Source organism: Lutra lutra, chromosome 13, assembly GCF_902655055.1.
Source record: "Lutra lutra chromosome 13, mLutLut1.2, whole genome shotgun sequence".
In the NCBI taxonomy this organism is placed as follows: domain Eukaryota; kingdom Metazoa; phylum Chordata; class Mammalia; order Carnivora; family Mustelidae; genus Lutra; species Lutra lutra.
In genome coordinates this window covers 76,686,244-76,714,174 of record NC_062290.1, presented here as the reverse complement: position 1 = coordinate 76,714,174, position 27,931 = coordinate 76,686,244, and the positions used below count along the sequence as shown (strand labels likewise).

At 45.7% G+C, this 27,931-nt stretch overlaps 1 protein-coding gene across 1 annotated transcript; it reads left to right on the top strand.

Annotated features, from left to right (window-relative positions):
* Window positions 1-1,481: 1,481 nt before the first annotated feature.
* On the top strand, window positions 1,482-27,931 carry TNFSF8 (TNF superfamily member 8). Its single transcript, XM_047700866.1, has 4 exons — window positions 1,482-1,979; window positions 12,029-12,071; window positions 24,314-24,385; window positions 25,690-27,931. The coding sequence occupies exons 1-4, from the start codon at window positions 1,785-1,787 to the stop codon at window positions 26,082-26,084; spliced, it is 705 nt and encodes a 234-aa protein (XP_047556822.1). The 5' UTR covers window positions 1,482-1,784; the 3' UTR covers window positions 26,085-27,931.

Sequence of the window (27,931 nt, the reverse complement as noted above, 5' to 3'; positions counted from 1 at the left end):
TAGAGTCTGACCCAACTCCAGTGACGTTCAGCTGTCTGGGACCACTGCGTTTGCAGCAGGAAGAATCATCCACAAGGCATTTCCTTAGGAGAAGCTGGGGCTCCTGCTGTCCCTCTGAGATACCGTGCCACCAAAAATGAGCAGAAAGGCAGGGGAGGGCGGGCGCTTACAGAGGACTGGGTACTTCCGAATGAAGTTTTCAGAGCTACAGCTGGAGGCCCCAGATCTGCAGTGATTCATATTTTAAATGGGGTGTTGAAGTGGAGACCGTTAGTAACCGCAAAAGGACAACGCTGTCCCCTAGAGAATCTATTGTATCTGTCCAAATTCTCCACTCGGCTCAGGGGACCACTAGGCCTGCTTGACCCAGGTGGACCAACACCTTGGCCAAGACCATCCCCATTCGTGGCAGGACTCTCATGTGAAATGCACAGCAGCTGTGCACACATGGGGGGAAGGAGAGGGGTATAAGGACCACCACAAGGTGCCAAGGCCAATAGGGGGCAGGGCGGAGAGCAGATCTCAGGTTTTCAGCCTTGAAGCCCAGTGATGATTTAATGATTTAACACCGGCAGGGGGTGCGAGGGCAGGGGGGCGGGGGGCGGTGGACAGGTATGTCTACGCACCGGGGTGATGTCATTGATCGACATTTCCCGCTTTGGCCGAAACAGTTTTCACATTCTCTGATGCTCAGTTTTGCGCTGAAAGGAAATGTGAGCTGCGTCAGAGGGCAGAGGTGAGAGCGGAGTGAGGCAAGGTGTCAAGTTCTGCTAGTGCGGGCGCGGCGCCCGAGATGGTTGATCTTCAGTTGCAATAGTCACACACACACACAACTTACCCCACGCAGAAGACACACACAACACGCGCCCCACATCACGTATGCGACGCGCACTTGCGCCACGTATGCGTACCACACTCCCACCGCCCCGCACGCCGCACCTGCGCCCCTCACAGAGCACACCCCCACCTTCTGCACCACTCGCTTCCCCACACCCACCCCGACCGCCAGGCCCTTCCCCTTTCTGGGAGCGTGCTGGCGAACCCAGGTTTCTCTGCACGCTTGACACCCCCCAGTGCAGCCAGCGGGAATTTTTTTTTAAAAGATCAGTGTTTCCAGATTTCTGCTCTCTTTGGATTCGCCCCCACAATTCATCCTCACGCCGGCTTGCCCTCTTGGGATGAATCTCCACATTTGTGGGCTCTTCCTTCCCAGGGAGCTGGTGGCATCTCCAGTTTTCAGCATAAGCTGATACGATCAGACTGAACTCTTCGGAGTCCTTCTAGCCCCGTCCCGGGACCCCAGCTTCTACGAGGTCCCGCAAAGAGACATTTTCTACCGAGGTCTTCTGAGCTGCCGGCCTCGCTACAGAGAATGTGCGGCTTCTCAAGCAGGAAGGCGTTTTGTGGCTGAGTCTAAGTGAAACAGAAGTTGCTTTGTGCACACACATACACACACACACACACACACACACACACACACACACACACACTCCCCAGAGTAGGGAAACCGTCATTTTCTTACTCGCCCTCTGACATTAACCACCTTCTCTGTCTGCACTCAAATTCATCCCTGGCAATGAAAAATGAGCCTCTCCCCCACCCCTGCTGCCGCCTTTCGCCTCACGCCCCCAGAGAAGAGTGTCTCCGTGTGGCAGCCGGTGAAGGTTTTTTTCCACGTCACATGATCCAGGATGCAGGGGGAGAATCCTTCTTGGAACAGAGATGGGCCCAGAAGTGAATCTGATGAGGAGAGATAAGGTGTGCTGCGGGAAGACTATATAAGAATGGACCCAGGGCTGCAGCAAGCACTCACCGGAGTGGCCCCTTCTCGAGACACAGCCATGCATGTGCCAGCGGGCTCCGTGGCCAGCCACCTGGGAACCACCAGTCGTGGTTATTTCTACTTCACCACCACGGCGCTGGCTCTGTGTCTCGTCTTTGCTGTGGCAACCATCATGATGTTGGTAGTTCAGAAGACGGTAAGTGGACTCCTGGTTGTCTTTCCTTTCCGATTTTTGTTCAGTTTTCCCCAGAGAGAGAGAGCCTTGAGAATAAATTAATAAACTAGTGGAGAAGGGGGGGGGGGGAAGTACCTAGATCATGCAGAAAGACGGAGAAAAGAAAACAGAAACTCAGCGCTCTGAAATAATTTAGGTTTTAAGAGAAAAGTGTGCTCGGCCATCATCTCAAAACTTTCCAGACTCACGTGGGCCAGAAGAGAGGGGAGCTATTAGTATTAAGATATTAAGATTTCAATTTTGCTGGGCCAGAGAGGCGTATCAAAGAAGGAAGTGATAAGGAAATCTGATAACCAATTTGCATGCCTCAGGACCATGTCTTCAAGGTCTGCCACCAGATTCCAGGGTTCTCTGTTCTCAGGCCGAACATTTCTCAGATCTCTGGGGCCTCCTCCGTTGCCAAGAGCTTTCACGACAAGGAACTAAGTTTCAGTGCCCAAGATGTATGAGGGAAGGAGCAAGACAGGAGGCCAGGCTTAACTCCTTAGAGCTATTTAAGCCTATAGGGCAAGTTGAAAGCTTCCTCTTGAGTCACCGTTTGGAAGAGTTTAGGATGTCAGTAGAAACCTAGAACATGGAGGCAGAACATAGAAATGCTTTTAACACCTGTTCCCTTGGAGATTGCTCAGAATACTAAAAGGACAAGCAATCAGACAAGCAATCATGGGTACCCACTGTAGAGGCAGACGGTCTCAGGAAATTTACTTTGTTTGGAGGAAATGGTACGATTTGTTGCAAAAACAGAAGAGACGAAGGAGGGCACTTCTTCATATTTTAGGAAATTGGTGTTTACAGAGAATGCGGTCAGTGTCCTTTTTTGTAGAAAATACCGTATTGATGGTATACATTGCTCATGGATTTTTTAATGAAGTAAAGTTTTTGTTAATATTGGTAATTTGAGAACTCACTCCCTCTCCATGCCCTGCCAAAGTGAGAATGTTTCCGTTTATTCCTTCCCAGCTCCCATTTTTCATTACAACCCTGCAGAACTTGTCCCAGTTTTCCTTCCATTGTCTTAGGTTGAATGTTTTATACCATATGGATTGCTGAAAAGAACAAGGCTTTAAAAGATTTTGGTATCTGTTTCTCAAGTGTCATCCGCTTTGAAATTTAAATGAAGCTTGGAGGCTCATATCTTCATAAAAGTGAAAGAAAAAAGAATTACTAGCATTTGATTTCGATAGTGGAACTTATGAAATGCATCCTTGAATGGGCTCATCTACAGCTACTAAGAGTAATACTCTTGAAAATATTCTAGGGCATTTTTTTGGGGTAGAGGCTAGATAATTTCTATCATTCTAATTTGAAGTAAACCAGAAGTATATCATTTTATAGCAATGGCCAAAGAAAAGAAATTGAAGTGGTCTTTAAGTTTTTTTAGTTAAATGTTGTAGCTAGAACTGCTAAGAAAGAGGGGAGGGAGGAAGGAAGGAAGGAAAAGGGGGGTGATGGTGAAATATAAAGCCGGATTGGGGGAACCAGGTGGTGGGTATTAGAGAGGGCACGGATTGCATGGAGCACTGGGTGTGGTACAAAAAACAATGAATACTGTTATGTTGAAAATAAATTAAAAAAAAAAAAAAAAAGAAAGAAATATAAAGCCGGAGAGAGCTCTGGAAGGGTCCTTATTCAAACCCATTCTTTCCAGGAAGGAACTACAGTAGATTCTTCTGGCCCATTTTTGTATATGTGGAAAATCAGGAACAGAAAGGAGAAAGGGCTTGAACTAAGTCATCCTGAGAAAGTGATGGCATCAAGACCATGCTTGATTGTTTAATGAGAACAGCACTCCCTTGACTAATACAGCCAGCCAGCCACAGAAGCACTTAGAAATTTCGTTCCTGCTCCTCTCTCAAGAGCCTTATCATCTTCTGCATCCATTTCCTTCACTTACTCCTCATGTTAGGATATAAAAAGATTCACTTCACAATCTGATTGTAGGGTTTGGTGGGCTGTGGTTTCTTTAGTCTGGCAGATATCAGTTACTTACTTAAAAGCTAAGGTTTGTAATACTGATTGTGATATTAAGTGTTCAGTGTTTTGCACATACATCATTTCCAGTAAATTATCCAGACATTAACAACTGCAAGAGCTGAGAAGAGTTATTCCCTTGAGTTATCAAGGGAGGCTTCCTGCAAGAAAAGGGAATGCAGGCTGACTCTAGGAAAGGTAGAACTTAGATAAATGGAGAGACCCTAACAGGACCTCTGGTAAGGAAGTTAATGGGAGAGACCCAAGAAACTTAAACTCACATCCCAATTATCAAAAAATGGAATGGGTCAATGACTACATAGCACTCTGTGTTAGTTTGGAAGGGGCAGGGATGCAGTATCATGAGAATGGTTTTACTGGCCTAAGAAGTCACAGTTCTGGGTAAGAAGCACATGAGCACAAAATTTAAAACAAGATCAGTCATAATATATAATAAGTGATGGAAGGTAGCCACATAGGGTTTCCATGACACCACAAATTAAGGAGACAGGGTGTTTTCCCAGGTTTAAGAACCACTTCACTGGAGATTAGAGTTCCAGACTGGCTTGAGAAATTTAAAGCAGGTGGGAAAGGCAAATTAGAGGAGGGGGGCACTCCGGGCCAATGGATAAGTGTGAAAAAGTGATGGAGAAGAGAAGACACAGAGAATGTAGAAAAACCAACAAAGATTACCTTGAGATTGGCCTAAAGACCAAAAGACTCCAAGGTCAAATTCCTTGGGAGACACAAAGAAGAAACTTAGGTTTCAAACTCAGATATTTATTGGGCATCTTCTGTGTGTGGGACATCATTCCAAGCAATGGGGATAGAGCTTGAAAAAAGCCACCAAAATTCCCGCTTTTGTGTTTCTTATAGAACTATTTGTCTAGTAAGGTCTTTAGAGTCCCTGTGGTAGTTTTTCTTAATTTATATTGAAGCCGGTATATTTATTATAAAATATTATATTCATATGGTTTAAGAAAAGTAAACAGTAAACATGGGAAAAGAAACTAAAACTCAATCACACCATGCCCACCCAACCACCAATCCCTCTTCCGTGAGATGACCACCATGAACAGACTCTCCCACGTCCTTCCAGAAATAAGTGTGTCTGCAAATAGATAGCATAACATGCTGTTCTATTAGACTCATAATTTTGCACCTTGCTGTATTGAGATGACAGTGTATCTTGGAGACCCTTGCATGACAATGCATGAAAGTTTGTCTCATTCTTTGGGAGGGTCAGAAAGTATTCTGTTATACGACTGCTTCATAACTTATTTTGTCTGTGCCTAATGAAGGATACTTCTATTTTTCTCTAGAAGTTTTACCCACTGTGCACATCTGCAAGTATATCTGTAGGAAGAATTCCTAGTGAGGGGAATAGAATGTGTATTTTTCACCTCAGTAAATATCGTCAATACAAGAGATTGTACCAATATACTCTCGAGTCAGCAAAAGTCCTACCAACAAAGAGACACCTCTTCACAACCATATGGAAAGACAGAAAACTGATCTGCTATTAAGTAAGCCCAAGAGAGTACATGCATATGCATCAGGATGAAACTTCCCACAATTTGTACAGCAAAGCAAATGAAAAATAATGAAATGTGGCTTATCTTGTCCAGAAAGGAGGGGTTATACAAGGAGATAGGCTGCAAAGCTGGTGGTAGAGGCATAATTTCAAGAGGCTCTAAGGTCTTCAGTCTAAGAGCCAATTCTATAAACCTAGGGACTGGGTTTATCAGTCCCTGAAAAGATTTGTTTACATTCCAAAATGTTAGAGCGAGAGTTCAGGATCATTAGGTTTTTAAGAAGACCCTTTCTAAAAAGAGAAAGCAGCTGCCTCCTTCCCTTTGTAAGTAAAGAAAATGCCTTTAAAAACAAAAGAAAACAAACATATCCTTCCAGTGCCACTCTACATCCCCATCAAAAGTGGACTGAGCGTTCGGTTAGGCATAGAAATTGTTGGTGGTGGTGATATGGATTTTGGGTTTGCTTCAACCTTCAAAGACAATGTAGGGGTGAGTTGAAATGCCCCATGATGCTTCTTTCTACCCACACTATTCTCTACAGTGCATTCAATTTATCAATTAAAAAAAAAAAAAAAAGAAAAGAAAATCACAGAAAGTTTTCTCAGGAGCAAGCCTTTTGCTAGGGTAGGAAGGGAGGACCCACATGGACAGAGCAGGACCCCCGTTTTCTGACGATTCTCAAAGTAAGGCCCAAATACCCAAGACCTTGAGTTCAGAGCAGAATGGCACAGAATGCCATCAGTGGGAGGGGGAGGAAGAATTTCTTCTTGGGATGAGGACGGGGCTTGCAGAAGAAATAGAACAGAAGCTGAGCCTCCTCCAAGAATTAGAAGGATGTCTTACGCCTGAAGTTTTATTTTGAAAATTTTGAAGCCAATAGAAAACAGGATGGTAAACACCCATATAATCTTTCACCTAAATTGACTGGGTTAACATTTGCTCTATTTGTGCTCTTTTTATGTGAATGACAGTAAGGTGCAGATGGCGTGGCCTTTTACCTGCACCTGTCTCAGCACTCATCTCCTCCTTACTGCAAGGCCATTATCACGGCCAAGGGAGTCAATGTCAATTCAGTGGTTCCATCTAATAATAATGCATAGTCCATATATCAATGCCCCCTACTTGTCCAAAAATATCTTCTACAGCTGTTGTGCCTTGTCTTGATTGGGGATCCTGAATTCATCCTCCAGGCACACACCACATTTGGTTATGTCATTTTCAAGCTATAACGTTGCTATTCAATAGGTGGTCCTGGGAGCTTGTCGGAAATGCAGAAACCCAGCCCCAAATCTAGACCAAATGAATAAAAATCTGCCCTTTAATAAACTCCCTGGGTGACTCCTTGCACACTAAAGTTTGAGAAGCAATCATTTAGCAATTTCCTCTGCCCTTTGTTGTTTGTTTCTCAGGACGTTGACTTTTTCAAAGGGTCCGGGTCACTGTGCTTATAGAATTGGCCAAGTTTTGGATTTGGCTTCATATTCATCATGATTATATTCAGATGAAATTTTGGGGGCAAGAATAGTACATAGGTAATGTTACATATTATTATAGCACCTAGGGGCATATGTCGGGTTATCCCATTATTGGTGATGATATATGGTTCCTTGATTAAGGTGGTGACTGCTGGTGAACACTTTTGTCTTTCTTACTAATAAGTAATCTATGGGGTAGTACTTAAAAGACATATAAATATCTTCCATTCCACAGTTTGGGCACGATCCTTGTCTGAATCGGGGAATGAGCCAAGGGTCGGAGAATGATGATTGCCTAAGCCTATCATTCTTTCTGCATTTATTAACTGCTATTCTTCAGTAGAGAAGAGCTCTCTGTTGGAAGGACAGTGGCAGGTGGAGCTGGGGCAGGGCTTTCCAGGTGAGGCAGAAGAGTGAGCAGAGGCACAGCCCAGAAGCAGGCAAATCCAAGTGTCAGGAAAGGAGTGGCAGAACCAGAACAGAAGTCAGCCCAGACTGCACATGGGAAGAGCAGGAAGCAGAGATAGCTGGCAAGAAGGTAGGTAAGAGAGTAGGATGCTATGTCCATCAGGAGAGTAAGAAGAATATTTCTTTTTTTTTTTTTGGCATTTTAAATTTTATTTTTTATAAATATATATTTTTATCCCCAGGGGTACAGGTCTGCAAAACGCCAGGTTTACACACTTCACAGCACTCACCATAGCACATACCCTCCCCAATATCCATAACCCCACCCCTCCTCTCCCAACCCCCCTCCCCCCATCAACCCTCAGTTTGTTTTGTGAGATTAAGAGTCACTTATGGTTTGTCTCCCTCCCAATCCCATCTTGTTACATTTATTCTTCTCCTACCCCCTTAACCCCCCATGTTGCATCTCCACTCCCTCATATCAGGGAGATCATATGATAGTTGTCTTTCTCCGATTGACTAATTTCGCTAAGCATGATACCCTCAAGAAGAAGATTTCTTAAACCCATGTATGAGCCCAGCCTGTAGGCAACCCCCGCTCCCAATTCCTTGAGGGAAGGAAGACCTCAGGTGTTCTATGGCCTAATGAGTAATGTCTTTAAGCCCTTGCCATTCAAAGTGTGGTGCGTGGCCCAGCAGCATTGGCATCATCTAAAAGCTTATTAGAAATGAAAAACCTAGAGGGTCCATCCCAGACCTACTGGATCTTTTAACAAGATCCCTAGTGGGAAAAGCACTGCTTCAAGCCACTCTGTTCTAGTTTCCTCCTGGATTAACCATACCAAAACCAAGGCAGAAAAAAAAAAATCTCTTCTCTTGAGGATTTTCTATGACCTCCATCTACTTTCTCATTGAGTCATGGGAGAATTTTCTGCCGCAGCTCCATCCTGCCCTACTCGAGCAAGGCAGTATAGCATGGCATTGAAGAGCATTGCCTTCCAATTCAACACACTTGATGTGAATCTTTTCCCTGCTATCCACCATTTGTAGAACCTTCTGAAATTTCTAAGACTTCATCAGTCACAAACTCTTGGGGTAAAGACCAAGTGAAATGATGCATGGAAAGCATTTATCCTTGGAGGACTAAGCAGCCTTGTGGAGGGCTTCCTCATGCTAGCTTGAAAGTAAGGGAAACGTTCCTGGCCCCAAATCTCCATGACCCACCTTAAAAGACAATATGAAGCCAGCAAAGAAGGGGATATGTAATTGCCCTGGCATATTCCAAATGTTGGTTGCCTTGGACCATTTTCAGTTTCAAAGGACATTTGGATCCAGAGCACACTTGGTATCTGATTTCTGCACAGCACTGCTCTGTAAAAGAAATGAGCTTTTCAAGGTATTGGGGCAAATTAAGCACATCATGAGGATCAAGAGAGTAACCAAAATAGCTATCATTTCGAGCACTTCTCAGTACTTTATATGAGGGAAGGATGATTAGCCTTCTAATTACAGTAACAAAAAGGAAGAGGAAAACAGAGTCCTGGGCAGGGAACATGATTGCAACTGAGTCATTCCACCTGGGGACAAATAGTTTAAATGTGAGGGTTCCTCCCTCCATCCACAGAAACACTGTTGGAAATACCCATCAGACACCTGGAGTCTGAAATGAAAGAGGTACAGTAAAGGAAGTGTAGCTGGTTCTTAACCATGGAGATGAAGTTTCCTGAGCTACTTAGTGGGAGCTGAGAATGACAGCCTGAGAGGGTCCATTAGCTTGTGTCTGTGTCTAGCCTAAGTGCCACTGACCACAAAGACAAGTCATTGAGCAAGATGGTCCACATTTCCCCAGCCAGGACCCAGATCCCCAGGCAAGATTTGGGAGAGAATGCTAGGACTGAGAAGCACCTTGCCAAAGAGCAGTTGATGGATAGCACTACATAGTGCCTTGGGTATAAACAACTCCCAGCAAACTGTAAAAGTCACCATCTCTTTACACCCTGCCCTTCTACCTCCAAATGCAAGGATTGTTAAAGGGAGGGGAGAATGAGCATCACCAACCTTGGCCTCCTGAAGCTAGCATCTATCTATGAGATGAGAGGGAGAATTTGAAGAGAATTTGAATCCGAGATCTGCCACTGACTCATGAGTGTCTCGAGTTCCTCTTCTGTTAAATTAGCCTGATGGACTGAATGATGTCTAGGTCCCTCTCTGGCTCTGCTTCCCTGATCTTTTCTATCAGAGGCAGCCAGAGGAGCTCTGGCACCTCATCCCAGGAGCTCTCTAAAACAGGAATAATCACATTTATGTCTTGGATGCCCTGTGCCCTTGTACTAAGATAAATTGTTTCTCACATGCTCCCGCCTAAAGTTGGCAAACCAGGAAGCCCTCCAATAACCAACAGAGGCCTCCTCTGACCCCCATAGAAGTGAGATCCCCCTCCCAGATATTATCTCTTACAAATTTGCCACGTACACAAATTGTGTTCCGTGGGCCAGGAGCCTCAGTGACACCAGACAGCTTGTCAGAAATACAGACTCTCAGGCTCCAGCTAAACCAGCTGAATCAGAATTTGCGTTCTAACCGCCTCCCTGGGTGATCGGCGTATATGCGTTAAGTTTGCGAAGGGTTATCTTGAAAGGCTCTCTTCCTTTGTTGTCCTTGCCTCAACTTGCAATTCAATTTTTATATTTATTTGTATATCTTAAATGACGGCTTTAATGACTAAGCCATAAAATCCACAGGATGTCTTCCGTAACTAACATAGTTCCTGGCACACACCAGACCAGGTGCTCGTTTGACAGGTGCTGAATGTCTGACTTCCTGGTATTTCCGGGGTGGCTCGTGGAGCCTGGGATGGTCCCAGTGCTTCGATTGTGCCAGCCTCCTCTCACTCTCCCTGGACACTTTCCTGGGGGTTCCACGAATTCAACCATCTTAGCACCACATTTAAACATAGATGCTTTTCTTCGTGCATTTGCACATGACACTAATTGATGATCATGCTCGGTAGTACGCTTGCTGCTCGTTAGATTTCGAAACGCTCTTCGCAGTCTCACAGAGGCAACATGGAGGGGAATTTGGTGATGTCAGGTTTTCCTATGAACTACAGGCACAGTTGAGAGACCACAAATGCACGGTGTTACTACTCAGTTTAAGAGCTTTCAGCTAAAGCAATAAAATCATAGACTATTAGAGCCAAGAGGGAAGGAGTGTCCAAGCCAAGTTCACTTCTTTTGCTCTGAAAAACTGAAGGCCAAAAGTTAATACTGACTTCTGCCATCTGCACGGCAGGGGTATGCCAAGGCTTTGCCTTCGGGAGACTTCCTCGGTTCATTACAACACACTTGGGCTGGAGGAGGGATCCATTTATCAGAAAATGAGCCATCAGTGGAAGGCAAAGGACAGAGCCCCCAGGGAAATGGTGGAATATAAGGGAAACTCCAGATGGTCCTAGGTGTTCAGACAGAATTCTAAGGAAGTAAGATGTGCACAGATGCTAACTTCTTGCTCTGGATGTGGGAGTGATTTTCATTCGTATCAGTGTCACACCCTCTCTAGGTCTTTATTAGTATTTCAGTCCAGTGAATTACACATGACCCCAACCTAGACAAGTCAAAAGAGAAATAAGATACTTTATTCTGTATTGGCAAGACACCTGAAGTGCAGCTCCATGGCTGAGGTGGGGAGAAGGGGAGGGAGGCTAGGGGTGAGGACGTCCGTGTTTGAGGGATTTGTGAAGGGTGAAGAATTGTACCCATCTGCTTCTATTGCCTTCTTGCTCAGAGCACCGCAACAAGACCTCCCTATCAGTCCCTCCAGTCCCCAGCCCAGGAAGCCCCCCTTCAGAAGACAATCTACTTCTATCAACCCCTTACATATCTTTATACATATCTCTCTGTATATTTATGTTTATTATAAAATAAATAATATGAAATATAATGTGAATTTATAAATATATAACATTTCTTTGTGCTTATTTATGTTATATAGTTATACATATTTGGATATTATAATCATATATAAATTTGTAATAAGGTCCTGAGGGCAGGGACCCGATTTCATTATTTACCGTCTCGTCACAACGCTTGGCCTATAAACATTCAATTAATTCAGAATTTCCAACCACAGGAAAGGGAGAGACGTACCTTCCCAGGTACATTTTCAGCATACTTTCACCGTTTGATGAATCAAATATGGAAAAAAACCCACATATATTTATACATCACAGTTGCTTGTTCTTTTGTTGACCGAAGGGGGGAAAATATCATATGTGGAAGCAAAAACAAAAAGCCCTGGACAGGGCGATGAGTTTCAGATTCCGGTCCCCGGAGCTGCCAGAAACTTTTCCTTTCACCGTGCTCGGCCCCCTAGTTCCTCACCTGTGAAATGTGGATAGTAACCCTCAGACTGCGTTTCCGACAGGCAAGTTATTGAGCAAATGGACTAGAAAGCCCTATGTAAACTGGGTCAACGAATTCATTTTTTTTTTAAGAGTCAAATGGAACATGAATTCTAAATTGCATTGCACTTAGAGGGCAACCAAAATGGAAAAGAAAGAGATGAGTCCTTTCCACTGGATGATGATCTCATGCTGCCTCTTTTTTCCTTTCTTCTCTTCCAGGACTCCATTCCCAACCCACCAGGAAAATTCCCCCTTAAAGGAGGTAAGACCTTGGAATTGGGAGTAGATGTATATTAAATCATCCATATGACATCATAGTGGATTAACCCCCAGAAGCATCCTAGCAGTGCCCAGCAGAAAAGCCAATGGAGGCAAAGGCGGAGGCTGTTCAGAGCTGAGCTGGTGTAACTGCGTTCATCCCAGCAGCCTCCGTAGGATACCCTGGTGCCCGCAGCTCTCTGGTTAATGAAAATTCCACCTGTGCCATAGGCCATCACATGGACATGGACAGGCATGCACAGGAGAGTTGTGTTAAGAGCTTGAGACCTGGAGTCAGGCAAATGTGGGTATGAATCTTGGCTCTCTGTCCTGCCTCAGAACTTCAGTTTTTTAATCTATAAAATGGGAATAATACTACCTACCTCATGAAGGAATTGGAGAAGGCAAGTAGATCTCATCCATAAATTGCTTGGTATGGCCACTGGCATATTGTAATCATTAAGTAACTGATAGTATCCAACAGCATTAATTTAGGTGGGATTGTAAAAACAAATGTCTCCCTCACCCCCTACCTTTCCTACCATTGCACACACTAGTTAATGCATTGTCTCTACGAGCCCCAGAGGGGATAGGCAGAGGTAGCTTAACACTGAGGGTAACACCAGAGATCATCTGGTGAATGTTTTCCTCACACAGAAAAGGAACAGTAAGAGCCAGTAGAGTGTCATGTCCAAGGTCATATGGAGCCAAAGCCAGAACCCAGATGTCCCCATCTCTTAGCCAACGTTTTTTTTTTTTTCCACCCCAGAACATGAACCCATGTCTGCCCTATAAACTTTAGAACTTAGGTAGCATGACAGCTGGATAACCGGACAGCTCAGAGAAAAAAAGTCAAAAAGAAAGGGTGGGATAGGATGGGCACCCCTCTAGAGACACCAGGGCATCTGTGGGACACAGGGTCTGAACACAGCCCCGCATACCAACAGCATCCCACAGGGAGTTTTCTTCAGGAGGCCTTTCCTGCTATCTATCACACAGACATTTAACCGGCAGAAGCAAAAGCCGCAAACACACAGGCATTCTGGATCTTCCAAAGAAGACTAATAACTACAGCCTTGTAAAAATGGGCTATAACCTTGGCTGGAGTTACTTCACAAGTGACCTCAATTCCCATAATGCCTCTGTGGTACAGGCATAACCCTAGACCTTGAAAACCAGCAGGCACAGCTGTGGGTCCATACAACTTTATTTCTAGAAAGAGGCTAGAGGCTGGCTGTGACGCACAGAGCAGACAGAGTCTGAGAGCCCTGTTTAAGAAACAGCACAGGTTTGGGAGTCAGAACATGTAACGCACGTTCTCACGGAGCTTTGCTAAACATCCCGGCACACTGAGTCACTGTCATTTTTCCTTCTCCGCTCCCACCATCCCACCACCATGCCCCCCCCCCAGATCTTCCAAGTTAAGACCAGAACTTCTCATGTCTTAGAGAGAGAGAGAGAGCAAGAGAGAGAGGGGGGCAGTCTTTAACAGGAACACGATTCAATGACCAGGGTAGTTTTGATGAGGCAACAGGACCCCAGAGAGTCTGGATCCCCGTTCCTGTACCTGCAGAGTCCGTCCTTCACAGGTGGCCAAGCACAGAGACTCCCACTGCCGGCCTGGTCCTATGCTGGTGTTCACCAGCCCAGAGTGAAATAGGGGAAGAGAAGGACAAGGTAGCCCCTCCTTCCCATAGCCAACAATTACTTTAATGTAAGGGGTGCTCTTTTCCTCTGAAAGTACATCCTTCCTTCCCGAAAGCATAAAACCGCCCTTTCTTTTACAACATGAGGCTGAAACAGATGCAAATTAAGTTCACTTGCTTTTTGTCTGAGTTATTTTGTTTTGTTTTAATGGGCACAAGAGACAAAATCAAAAGATGCCCACTCTGCATTGGCCACTGAATTTTCCTCTGGGTGTAAATTTCTCTGGTCCATGAAACCCAGAATTGTAGGAGCCGTGGGCTAGGTCCCCCATCAAATCCTTTCTTATCTTGGCCATCACTGTATCAGAACACGCACAAATCCAAAACCAACCCTCAGTTGGCAATTCAGCGTTTCTGCAGCCAGATTTTAGAAATGCTAACCGTCATCCCCACCAGGGCTATGAAACTTTTGTCAAGGATCTTCCCGTGCCTCGTCTGGGTTGATCTTCGCCTTGACCATGCGAGCAAGCAACGTGGGGGGTCGTATTTCCCTACCGCAGATGAGAAGCTGAGGTCCAAGCCCTCAGGGTCACTTGCCTGAGGTCACCCAAGAAGCTGATGGCAGAGCAGGGATCAGAATCCAGTCCTCTCTCTCCCCTGAACGACATTTCTCAGCCATGAAGTGTTCATGGCCGGCTGTTGCTGTGCTCCCTGACTGTCTCATATTTATAATGTACGTCTACCTTTCCCCTAACCTGGCCAGCTGCAGACACAGTTCTAGGGCGAGGTGGAAAGAACATTGCCAAGGAGCAAGGGCTCCGGAACAGATTTTCCTGCCAGCTGGCTGTGTTTCTCTGGGCCAGTCTTCCTCCTCTCTGGGCCTCACCTGCAACGTAGTAGCAGTGTACTAAAATTAAATGAAAGGGGCTTTCCAGCTTTGACACGTTATGACCCTCCGATTCTTTTGCTCAGTATGTAAATAGAAAAGAAAAAAAGCCCAACAGTAGTCTTGAGGGAATCTATATCCACAGCCTCCTTCCCCAGTAAGCCCCTTCTAAACAGACACAAGCAGCAATTGCCCCTTTTCAAAAGCCATTGAGAGACACCTGGCAGTGGGGAGCCATCTCCCAGAAAGCCCTGGGAAGGGGACGCCAGGGGCCACATATCGTGTGTGACTGGAGTGGACGAGGGCAGAAGCCAGGTATGGTTTAGGGAGCCCTTGGCCACTAGCAGAAGCAAATCACACACCCTCGGCAAGCAGCGGCCCAGAGCCCAGGAGGCAGGCCCATGTACACGCACGAAGTTACCCTAACACAGGACGACACTTGGCTGCACGATAACCACAGAAAAACCAGCCTGTTTTGTCATGGAAGGATTTCTTCGAACCAGCACAAGCTCTGCAGACCAGCCAGGAGCCTGGTGACTGGCAGACTGCCACGTCACACTCATTCCACAGTGCTTAGGGCACAGTGGACCATTCTGAGGGTTCAGTAGGGACTGTGGGCCAGGAGGACTGCAGGGAGGAGACCCTTGCCCCACATCTTCTCCTCTCATCTAGAAAATGGAATTAATAAGGACCCCCTCCCCGCCCCGAGCCACCATGAGGGTGACAAGGGGCGGCAAACATGACCTTCATTTGCCGCCTGGCTGAGCCCATGCCCCTTGGACACAGAGTCCACTCTCTTCTTCCATGCCCAAATAAAATGACTCTGTCCCATCCCACACAGGGCGAGCAACCAAGGTCGGCCTCCAGGGAGAGCCCTGGGCAGCTGGCCTTCTTCTCCTCACTTCTTACTCTAATTTTCCTCTTCTGCCACATTTTGAATCTCACAGGTGCTTATGTTATGCGGCATATTTGCCCAAATCACAGAACGCAGGCCCTTTGCCTTGATTTCCCCCAGAGCTCCAACAGCACCCCACCTTTGCTAAAGCCAAGTTTGCCATAGGATTCAGGGTACTTGGCGGAGTTGGTAGGGCAGTGTCTTCCATCCCAGGGATGATGCAAATGGAGTACTAGAGCCTTCTGTTCTTGTAAGACCTCTGCTCCTCCAGCCACCGGGAATTTCTCAAAGGACAGCTTTCCCCATGGGCACTCAGCCCTCCGTCCTGCGTATTAACCCACCCTCCTTCTACCTCTTTTTTCTTCCCCATTTTCATTCCCCACCCCCCACCCCACAAGCTCGACATTTATTTCATAAAATGGTTTTGGCCACCTTGACTGACTTGCCTGAGATTACACAGCTAGTAGGGAGTCAGCCTACTAGGAGGTCTTGCCCCATTCCCTCTTAGCTTATCCAGGATTGTATTGACAGGTGCTTAGGACAACACCCTGTGCTTCCTTCCAATACCCGTACCAGTTGGTTCCCCGGGGCTGGGCACCCTTCCAACACTATGGCTTCCTCATCACCTGTTCCCACAGCTGTTTGTTTTCTTGTTATGGAGTTCTGCAGCAGTAGGGGTCATAAACAGTCCACGTAGGGAATTTGGAAGCTGAGAATTGAAACCCTCGCTTTGCGGCTAAGGCATCATGAGGCTGGGAGATCTTTCGCTCCCCACAGCCTCCAGTTAGAAGAAGTCAGCCTTTCCTGTGCCACGGGGTGCCCCCTCTCCACAGGTTCCTGGAGGCCCTGAGGAAGGGGAACCAGTGAATAGACCAATTCCCTTCCCTCCTCTGCAAACTTTCTCCTGAATCCAGTACCCAGCAGGAGACAGGAACAAAGACAGAGAACAAGGTCGAACTTTGGAATACCTGCATTCCGGTCCTGGGACTCGAATGGCATGTTGGCATGTTCCCTCTCAGGGGCCTGGAATGTCCTGTTGTCTAAAATGTCAAGAGTGAGGAGAACCAGCCAGATGACCTGAGCCTGGCATGGATTTTGTTTTGAGGCTGACATTCCTGGAATTAAACAAATGGTGTATTTCACAGTTCTAACAATGGACAATTTTTACGTGGCTTGGCAGATTACCGTCCTCCCCACCCCCTCTGCTAAAAAAGAAAATGTGGGCATTAAAAGAGATCAAGTAAGGCTTGCTTTTCATTGTGCCTGGTGAACCTTCCCGCTCACAGACAATAAAAACTGCCTTTGAAGGCAATGAAACTGATCCGCGGAGGACCGCTGCTCAGGTTCCCCAGCTACCCCTGCTGTCCCGTCCCCACCAGGATGCCACACTGAGGGCGGAAGAGGCAGGCAGAGAAGCAGCAGCCTCCCCCATCCCCAGAACCACTGCAAACAGCAGAGACCTGCCTCACGTCTACCACATAGAATGATCTGGTTCACGATTGCCCAATTCATCCGTTGTGGTGAGCCTTTTTTTTTTTTTTTTTAACTTTTCACAGCATGAGGGGGTACTTCTGCTCAGGGGACACATTGCTTTTCAGAGAGTCACAGGCTTTAAAGAGCCTATTTGCTTCTCCATTTACTTTAAACACAAAACGCACTCTTCTACTGACTTTTCCTTAAGGCAGAGCTAACAGGAGTCAGGAATCTCTCCGCAAGAAATAAACTAGAAAAAGGGCTGCTCAGAATGAAGGGGAATGGAGTCCTGCAGAGGCCATCCAGAGTGTTAGAGCAATCTGTACTGTCATCCCCACCCCCTACTGCCAAGGAAAGCCAAGGGGGAAGAGAGAGGAGAGGTGGGGGAGGACAGGAGAGGGGTCCAGAGACAAGAGGAGAGGAGAGGAAAAAACATTTGGATCACTGGGAAACATTAAAATTTGTATTCAAGCTTAGCACATACGGATTACAGAAGAATCTGTAGAATCTAGAAGAAATCCCCATCTTTCCAATACTTCAGGGAAGGAAGGGGGAGAGAAAAAAAGGTAGGAGGAGAAAGGGGGGATGGAGGGAGAAAGGGATGGAGAGAGGGAAGGTAGGATGATACATTTCTCCCAAGCTCTCTGGTCACCACCTGTGTTGGCCTGAACTTCTACCAGCTCAGCAACACAAGTCCTGCACCAGGGGGCAGGAGCCAGCCATCACCTGGAGTCCTTTGGGTGGTGGGCACAGGGCTCATAGCTATGCATGATCTCATCTGACCTTCCAGCAATTCTTCAAGGCAGATTGTTACTATCCTAAAGAGGCTGAGTGACTTATGCAAAGCCACACAACTTAGTAAAGTAGCAGAGGGGGAATGGGAAGCCAAGCTTGTTCAATCCTAAGCCTAACTTCCCAAGTGCACTGTCATACCTTTGCATCTAGAATAGCTAGGAGGTGTTTTTTAAAAAGATATTTAAGATGTTAGCAGATTTCACCATGTGACTTCAGATTCACTTTACCTTTTGGATTACACACTTTATATGCCTCATAACTACCCCCCAATAATATTAATGCCACCTGCATTTAGCTTAAGTCGCGTGGTCAGATAGGTTGATCTTACAAACTACAACAGCTCACAACTGAAAAGACTCTAAAATTCTAAAAACTGCCAAGAAATTCAAACGAATTCCAGCTTGACTGCCATTTGTATCTACTGGTCACTTTCTCTGTGCTTAACACTGAGCATGTGGGGATGACTATTCCCCAAGTGCTGTTTGTAAATCCCAAGTCACCTCATTGTGCTTTGTTGAACAAATAACCCATCTTGGAGTCCTTCTATCACTAGTTGGCTTTGAGGCATCGAGGAAATGGTCTAGTTGAAGCCTGCTGAAATGACCCTTAGGTTAAGGATTCCCTTTGATTCAAATTCTACTGATAAATTCTACTGGAGAGACTTTCCCCCTAGATGTCACTGTTGGGACTCTCCTGGATATCCTGCCAGAGGAAGGGACTGCCAAGACCTTGGTAGATGCCATCATTAGGGTAATTCCTCTCCTTCTTGGAAGGCTTAAAATATTTTCAACAGATGGAAGGAACATTCTACACACTCATCTGGAAGCCATCAGATGGCCTCAAACATTTATGTGCTTAGTTGAGAAACTTCAGTCCATCAGATAATGCCATGAGCTTTGCTTTAATGAGCGTTTCATCAGCCAGCTCACTCTGCTGAGGGGCATAGTTAATTGTCTAACAAGGTCAAGAGGAGTAGAGGAGGAAGGGACTACCGTTTCCTGAATGTCTCCTCTAAGCTACATGCTACACTGGACACTTTACATTCATGGTGTCTTTGCAACAAGCATTCATTTGGGTTGAGTATTATCAACCACCTTTATAGATGCAGTAACTGAGGATCCTTAAGGGGAAGTAACAGCTAAAAACCTTGACCAGCCCAGATGCACTCTGTCTTGTCTTGTCTGAATATTTGCTTGGAAGGTGCCTGGCACTCAGACCACATACTGTCTGGCCGGAATGATTGGCCTGGTTTGTTTTGCCACTCTGGGCATTGCTGAATCTTGATGGAAGCCCAGTCAAGGCTGATGACTTATGATTTGGCAGGGTTCAGCACGTGGTCCTAAAATCACCTGCTGGCATTCATCTGCGAGAGGGAGTCCAGAAGGCTCATTAGCCATCTTTTCCCAGCACCTCCAGCTGTCTCCTCAGTTTTCAGCCCAGTGTGCATGGTGGCTGCAAACCCACTTCTTCCTACATTTAACCCTTCCTCCTCTGTGGAAGGACTAACTGGAGGACAGAGCCCCGGCCGGACTAAGAATCAGGAGACTCTTAGTCCTCTGAAACCATCTTGAGCCAGACCATCAGTTCCTCTGGGCTTAATGTCCCCACTCATAGAACACGGTCTTGGTTAAGTTTGTGTCAAACAGCCCTTTCAAGTCTAACATTTTAAGATTCCAAGGCAGTGTCCAGTCTTCAGGTTGCCATTATGCTGCTTCCTAGAAAATGGTCTTTTCTTATCTTTTTAAGATTTTATTTGAGAGAAAGAGCATGAACGCAGGAATGGGAGGTTTTGCAGAGGGAGAAGCAGACTCCCCACTGAGCAGGGAACCCGATGCAGGGCTCCTTCTCAGGATTCTGAGATCATGACCTGAGGCGAAGGCAGCTGCTTAACTGACTGAACCATCCAAGTGCCCTTAGAACATGGTCTTTTCAAGCATCCTAGGCAACATCTCTCTCTCTCTCTAGCTCTCTCTTCTGTAAAAGTGGCCAAGAGGATTTTATTGACACATGCTTCTCTCCAGGCTTCCAAACAATTCCCAGAAAAGTTCCATGATCCTAGAGAAGGCCAAGTCTGGGCTTATAAATCTTGCCCATCTAAAGGCCTTGGTCCTCAGAGAAATTCACAGAGCACTTAAGTTGTTTGAAAGAAGGAATGCTCCATAGAAGGGGTAACATGTCCAGGCTCTGGTCCTACTTCTGTCACTAATTCATGGGATGACCTAGGACAAGCCCGCCATGGGGGTAACATTGAAGAGCACATAGGTTATATGTTTACCAAGCCTGGACTGGGTAACCTCTCCAGGAACTTCCATTTCTACCAGCCATGCAAAGCCTTACAGAACCAGCCTGTTCATAACTTAAATTGACCCCAGACCTAAAACATTCTGTTCTACCACTGTGGGTGTCTGGAGATTTAAGTATGTGAAGAGAGTCTCCTAGATGGGTTAGAGCAACATGCCCACAAGGACAGACTGTTGGAACTGGGACTGACATTCCCCCTGCTGCAGCAAGCCTGACCACGTACAGTTGAGGCTACACAGCCCACTAGAATAAACTAGAAGGGCCCTTCTAGGCCATCAAATCCACACTGCTCTTCATCTAGCTAAGGACACTAGGAAGAGAGGGAAGATTCCTAGATTCTAAATCCCAGGCCACCAACTCAGCCATGACTTGCAAACATTTCTCATTATCCCACGCTGAGTGGTAAGTTCTTCCAACTAAACCCCTCTAGACAGCACACTCAGCTGGGAAAGGAGATGTTTTGCTGCCCATGCTCCCAGCATTCAAAAATGCCAGGCACATCACAGGCTTCCTGTGCAGGTCCCACCACCTATTTACAAATCACTCCTTCCTGTTTTCATAAACGAAAGAGAAAGTTGTATCACGGACCTAGAGGGTGACACATGGCTGGTGAAATGACCCTCAAAACAGCCCAGCACAGCTCTGAATAGCACTAACTGGTCAAAGAGTTGAGCGGCCAGCCCTGTGATTTACAGTGTGATGTGTGTCTTAGAGAAGGTCTTCCTATTGCCTCATCTAAGAAATGGGGACAAGGGCAATGCTAGTCAGGAACCAAGTGCTTCATCTCTTCAAACCTCCACATAAAGCCTTGGTGTCTGGGCCCCACGGAGCAGGCTGCACCTCCTTCCTGCTGACAGTCTGTCAGATGTGAATCGCCAACAGCCATGCCCTCCTCTGGGCTCCTCTCCACATGCAGCCGCCCCCTTCCACCAATAGCTCCTCCAGTGTCCCCTTTCCCAGCCTCCTGCTCTCAGGAAGCTTCAGCAACACCATTCGTGGAGAGGGTTACCTGTTTTTTTTCCTGTTGCTTGAAACCACTTTTTGCTTGAAAAGATTCTTAAAGAAAAACTAAAATACACCTTGCCATTTGACTTCAGGAAATGCGAATGCTTCAGAATGAGGCTTGTTCTTTTTTTTTTTTTCCATCCTTGGGTTTCTCAGAATTACAGCTGAGGTCAACCAACCAAACATACGGAGACCAAAGGGGAAAGGAAAAACAAAACCTGCATGTGTGAGAGGCAAGCCCAGGCTTGTCCTTCTCTGGCCACCTGCCTGTCTATGGAAGTCACCTGACAGATGCCACCACAAGTGACATGATGTGAGGGGGCCCTCCAGCCAATGAGCACGACCTGGTCTTAGCATCACGTGTTGGCCTCAACCTAGGGCATGAGTCCTCTCCTCCCATTTAATCTATGCTAATCTGAAGAACTACGAGGGAATGAGGCAAGGTGTTATTCCAGCCCAAGGGGAAAGGCAAACTAAGCATCCCCATTTAGCCTCACTCATGCCAGAACGCAGCTGACGTCCACAGAGGGAAGTAAGAGGGAGAGAAGAGATGATTCAATTCAATAAACATTTACAGAGCATCTTCTGGGCTGAGCAGTGGGGATATAGAAATAGTTGTCTCTGCTCTGAGGGTTCATAGTCTAATGGAGGAAGCAAATAGGCAAACAGAGGGAAGGTCAGAGATGACTTCGAGGCCATGCTTTAAATAAGGAATAACTTTCCCAGTAAAGGGGGGTTTCCAGGTGGAGAGGCAAATCAATATGCATGTTTGAGGGCCATGGTGTCCCCAAACACCAGTATAGTCGTCAACAATCGACCCGGGCCATTCAAGTCAGACAACCTGGGTTTGAACCTCACTCTCCCACTGATGAGCTGTGCAAATGTGAACATATCATTAACCTTTGAAACTCTCGGTTTCCTTATGTACAAGACAGAAGTCACTGGAATGGGGGATGGGAGGGATGGGGTGGCTGGGTGATGGACATTGGGGAGGGTATGTGCTATGGTGAGTGCTGTGAATTGTGTAAGACTGATGAATCACAGACCAGTACCCCTGAAACAAATAATACATTATATGTTGATAATAATTTTTTAAAAATCTATGTGCATCCATTAAAAAAGAAAGAAAGAAAGAAATCACTGTAGTACCCTTCTCATGGGGTGGCTATAAGAATTAAGTGAAAGATCAAATGTAGCATACTTACCAGAGAACCCAGAAAATGGCCATCACTCAGTCTGTGTTAGCTATTTTTTGTTGTCTGCATTATTGCTACTGCTGTAGGGATCAGGAGTACAAGGGAAGGAGGGAAGATGGAGTGAGACTAGAGAATGCAGGAGGGACAGAACACTAGGAACCGTGAACTTCTATGGAGGATCTGGCCCAGATCCAGCAGGCATAGCGAAGTCCCTAAGGGACTCCCAGCAGAAAAGAGATAAGGCCACATTTGCCTTTGCTGCAATGTTTTCTGACTCTATGTTCCACATCCCTAAAAAGGGGAGGCTGGCTAGGGATGACCTCTCTTAACAGCTCTCACAGTGCATTAGAAAATGAGCCCCACCCCCTGCCCCAGGTTGTATCCCTGAATCTAGTCCCTCAAGAGCGTGGGCTGTGGCTGAAGTAGACAGGACAAGAATGCCAGGTAAAGAGATGGTATCAAAAAATGGCAACTGGTCTACCAGCCCTCATCACCAAGAAGACACTTTGGGCCAGAGCATCTATGGGTGGAGGACAGACAAGGATCAAAACCGAGGCCTGCTTCTGCAGCGGTTACTGCTAGCAGTGAGCTAGTTCAGACAGCAGAGGGAACTGTTTGCTTAACTTCCAACCTCTCCAAGGCTCCTGTGGGGAAGTGAGGAAGGCCGGGGAGGGATTTTCTCAGCCCTGGGGCAGAGATGCAAGTGGAATATTGTGAGCCCAATAGATACCACTCAGAGATCCAGGGAGCAAACACATCAGGGTGTGGCTGCTTCAACCCAACAGGCCCATGGCTGCCTTGTCTCTGATGGATGGAATGAATGGTCACTCTGATGACATCATCAAAAAGATGTCAATGTCAGGTCTTAGACCTCCCAGTTGCGTAGATAGGAAACCAACATCCCGAAGAAAAGTAGAAATTCACCCAGAGTAAGTTGAACTTATGAGTCACTGCAGGAAATGTATAACTTGGCTCTTTGCATATAAAATAATTTCTATAATAAGAAGCTCCTAAGCCAGTATCACTGGTGCATATATTAAAAATATTTTTGTTTCTTAAATACCATGATGACATAAACACCGTCTTTTTCCCCTGCCAAGGTAGCTCCAGATAGCAGGCTTCCTGCTTAGATCTCTTAAATCCTATATCCTCTTAAAATTGAGTACAAGAATGTGTTTATCTCCACTGTCCAGCAAATGGCTTGGAGGAAGAAAACTGGCTTCATGGAATCAGATAGACATGGGGATCAATCTCAACGGTACCACCAACTTGCTTGACTTTGTGTCATTGACTCCATCTAGGCATCAGGACATCCACTTTGCAGAGTTAGTTGGAAAATTCGATCAGCAGAAACATGTAAAAGTGCACAGATTAGTATCTGGTGTACTCTCGAAGGCAGGATTGCAGTAATCACTACCAGAACTTTCGTTCTGACCACCACTGCCTGGCTGAGTAAGGTGGGACAGTATACTTTTTTTTTTTATGTTTTTTTTTTTCTTTTTAAAGATTATTTATTTATTTATTTGACAGAGAGAGATCACAAGTAGACGGAGAGGCAGGCAGAGAGAGAGAGAGAGGGAAGCAGGCTTCTTGCTGAGCAGAGAGCCCGATGCGGGACTCGATCCCAGGACCCTGAGATCATGACCTGAGCCGAAGGCAGCGGCTTAACCCACTGAGCCACCCAGGCGCCCCAGGACAGTATACTTAATCTGTCTGGTGCCCAGAATTTTTCCCATCTGTAAAAGGGACTTAATAATACCACTCTCGTAGAGTTGCTGCAAGAGTGAAGTGAAGTAAGTAGGGACAGGAATTGCACCTGTTACCTAGGGGAACTCAAGTCATCTTTGCTTTCCTTCCCCCAACTTCCAGTCCTTGTGGAAGCAGCCAATTCCAAAGAACCCTAAAGTATCTGATGGCAAAATGAGAAACAGGTTCCCAAGTGGAAACAGAATACTAATTGTCTCCATCCAAGTGTCATGGAAAAAGAACTGGTGTCCCCAGTACCCAGAGCAGAGAAAGACATTTAATGTGTGATCTCCTTACTTTTAGGAAATTGCTCAGAGGACATCTCATGTGTACTGGAAAAGTCTCCATTCAGGAAGTCATGGGCCTACCTCCAAGGTCAGTAATGAATCCAGGAACTCTAGCCATCTGAGGGCCACTTCCTGTGGCCTTCTAAAACTTCCTTCACTTTTCTGTGTTGTCAACCTGGCCTCCAAACGCATTTGTGTCGGACCCTCGGGCCCCCTCTCTATTCAGCCACGTATAAGTCTGGAGCCAAGTGCACAGTACTTTTCCTCATGGAAAAGAAGCGAGCTCTTTGTCTCCACCTCTGTCAGGTTCTTCACAAGGGAACCATGAACTTGCCTTGTCCCCTGATTGACAACTTAATGAACATGTCAGCACACAGTCCATTTTCATATTGCTGTATGCTTCAGCTAAGAGGCCCCTTCTAAAGGAAATAATTCGAGGCACTTTGGCTGGGAAAGCTGAGATATGGAGAGGATGGCCAAGATTCTCTGAATAGCCATTCTGCCCATTTTAAAAATTCAATTTTGCAGCTAGATTAGTTCTCACTCTTCAGTTGAATTGCAACGAGGTTTAAAGGGAAGGCATGGAGGCAATTAAAACGAAGGCCGGCTTTCCAGTTCTGAAAGGCACCCTAATCAGTGCTTATTTTCACTTGTTGGACTCACAGAGACTTGGCTTTCCACGCAAAGATAGCGGCCCACACAGTCTGCCCATCCTCTGCTTTCTAAAAACCCCAGCTGGGAAGAGCCCCTTACTGAACACTGGCGGGGTCTACACAATTATGTTTGGCTGCCCAAAGGAAGACATTAAAAAAATGAGACAATGAATTGCTAAAGGATGTGTCTTGCTGTGAAAATCAAAAGACTGAGATTCTCCTGGATATCTTGATGCCTAAATTCGTTACTAATTGAACAAAACTGATTATCCTATCTCAGATACTTGATGCAATGCCTATAAACTAGTAGCCCCTTAGTGATGAAACATTGATTGATTGATTGATTGATTGAATGAACATGATAGTCCAGAACTTGTGGGGAATATAGCCCATGAGCACAGGGTCTGAAAAGGGGATGTTTAATAATTATAATAATAACAGAATAATAATATAATAATATAATATATAAGTGGAAAATAATTCTATAAGAGGTAGTATTCCATTTCCATATGTGTTTTGACCCTCCAGCTTAAAGCATTAGAGAAGAGAAACAGGGGTAGTTTTGCACCTGTGCCTTGAATATTAAGCAGCACCTAAAATAAGTAACATGGAAGAGATTCCAGATGGTTAGAACAGCAGGCAATGTTTTAGAAAACACAGATCTTGAATGGGAAACCTTGAATAAAAACTTCACATTTTCTGATCTGCCCAGTAATTCTTTTTGTCCTTCTCTCTCCAGTGTCAAAGCATATAAACAAATCCAAGTTGTCTTGGAACAAAGATGGCATTGTTCGTGGAGTCATATATCAGGATGGGAATCTGGTAATCCAGTTCCCAGGCTGGTATGTCATCATTTGCCAACTACAATTTCTCGTGAAATGCCCAGAACATTCTGTTGACCTAAAGTTGGAGCTTCTCATCAACCAAGACGTCAAAAAGCAGACGCTGGTGACAGTGTGTGAGTCTGGAGCGCAAACCAAAAACATATACCAAAATCTCTCTCAATTCTTGCTGGAGTACCTCCAGGTCAACACCACCATATCAATCAAGGTGGATAAATTCCAGTATGTGGATACAAACACCTTTCCCCTTGAGAATGTGTTGTCGATCTTCTTATATAGTAGTTCAGACTGAACCATTTCTTCTGGCCTTCAGGAAGAAAGCCACTCTCTACCATACAGTACTTCATCCATCCAAACACTTGGGCAAAAAGAAAACTCTAGACCAAGACTGAAATCACAAAGGGTATTAAATAATATGCTTCTCCTTCTGTCTCTTGGAAAAATACAGCTCCAGGGTTTAAAAAAAACAAACAGTTTGAGTGAAGTGTTTTTCAAACAGAAAGCAGGGAAGCAAGGCAATATGTGGGAAAAGCCCCACATGGGCATCAGAAGGGTTGGATTTATGCCCTGGCCCAACCACTAACTGGCTCACTGTATGACCTGGAGCTATTCCTTTCCCCTCCCTGGAACTCTGGATCCATGTCTGAAAAATGAATGGGCTGGGTTTGAATCTCTCCAAAATCTCTTCCATCTCAGAAGACCAGGATGTCTTGTCCCAGACCTGTAAATTCAGATTCCAGGTAGAAGCCCCCAGCCAAAGGGAAGGCCCTCGCCTCACACCATATAAATCTGATGGTACTAGTAGGATCTGGCCGCATGTCACCTGAAAGGAGTCGGAATTTGGGGAGGAGGTTCAGGGTACCTTCCCAAATGATGTGAACTGTGGGATCTAAAATGTATAAAAGAAAGGACTGCCCAACTGACCATACAAATCTAAGAGGCCTCCTGGAATTTGGAAAGCCTTCTGACCAGGCTTGACTCCGTCCAAGTTAAGACTGACAACACATCAACAACATACAACTCTCATTTCCTATAGAGAAGGGCTGTGCATTCAGCAAACACTCCATCTGCATCCACTGGTCATGGTGATGTGGCCATTTGGTCAGGGACCAGCTGCTGTCCTTTCTCACATGCTCTCCCTCTGCTCCCTCCTTCAAATGCCTCTCAGGGAGCCATTTCTGTGGAGGGCCATTAAGGGCCCCGAATGTTGTTGGTAAATGATGATGCCCCTGAACATGGTGAGGACTTCTATACCATGGCAACCTCCTCTCCTGATTGGGGTAATTGTGAAATTTCTCTAGCTACACCAACCTACCTTTATACCCATCCATCTTTTCTGGAAGGAGCACCTTATCTGTTGAAAAGGACCATTGAGCTTGAAGTATAATACCCCAGAGTTTCTGCTTCAGAAGCAAAAGGGACCCTTTACTGCCATCCAAAAGAATGGAGCAAAATTTGCATTTTTCTCAAGAAAGGTGGCAGGGAAAAGAAAAATATAGGAAATCAGGAAAGTCTGTCAGAGGAAAAACTAGAAAAAGTGCTAAAGAAAAGAAAAAAAAAAAGCCAGCAGTGTTGGTATGGATGAGAAGGACTCAAAAAAACAAAACAGCTGAAGAAAAATTGAAGTCATTTGCTGAGCAATGTGCTGTGTCAAACTCCTCCGCCGCCTCCTCTGTGAAACATTCAGTAAAGTCTGCATTTCTCCTAATGCTTTTTATGAGTAGATTCTTTGGGAGGAGCGGGCATTGGAAGAGGTGTTGAATTCAGCAAGCCAAGTATGTAATAAACACAGAGACAGGTTTTGAGGACCCCAAACCAGCAAGTAAGAGAGCACCTGGCATTTGAATTATACCCGAACTCTGAAGGACAAATGAACCTTGCTTAAGCCAACTCCCGCGTTCTTGAGAAGGTATCCGCAATCTAAGGTTGTGTGCACTAAGCAAATTTTCTACTGTCTCATATTCAAACTTGAGAAAGATTTCATCTCTCTGAGCAGAGGCACCTGACTTTTATACTTGAGTGGTTCCTGCTCTCAGTCTCTGTCAAGCAATGACCTGCAAGCCAACAGCTGAAGACACAGGGGGCACAGCATTAAGGAGTCCTCTAGCAAAACAAAAAAATAAAGGGGAATAATCATTA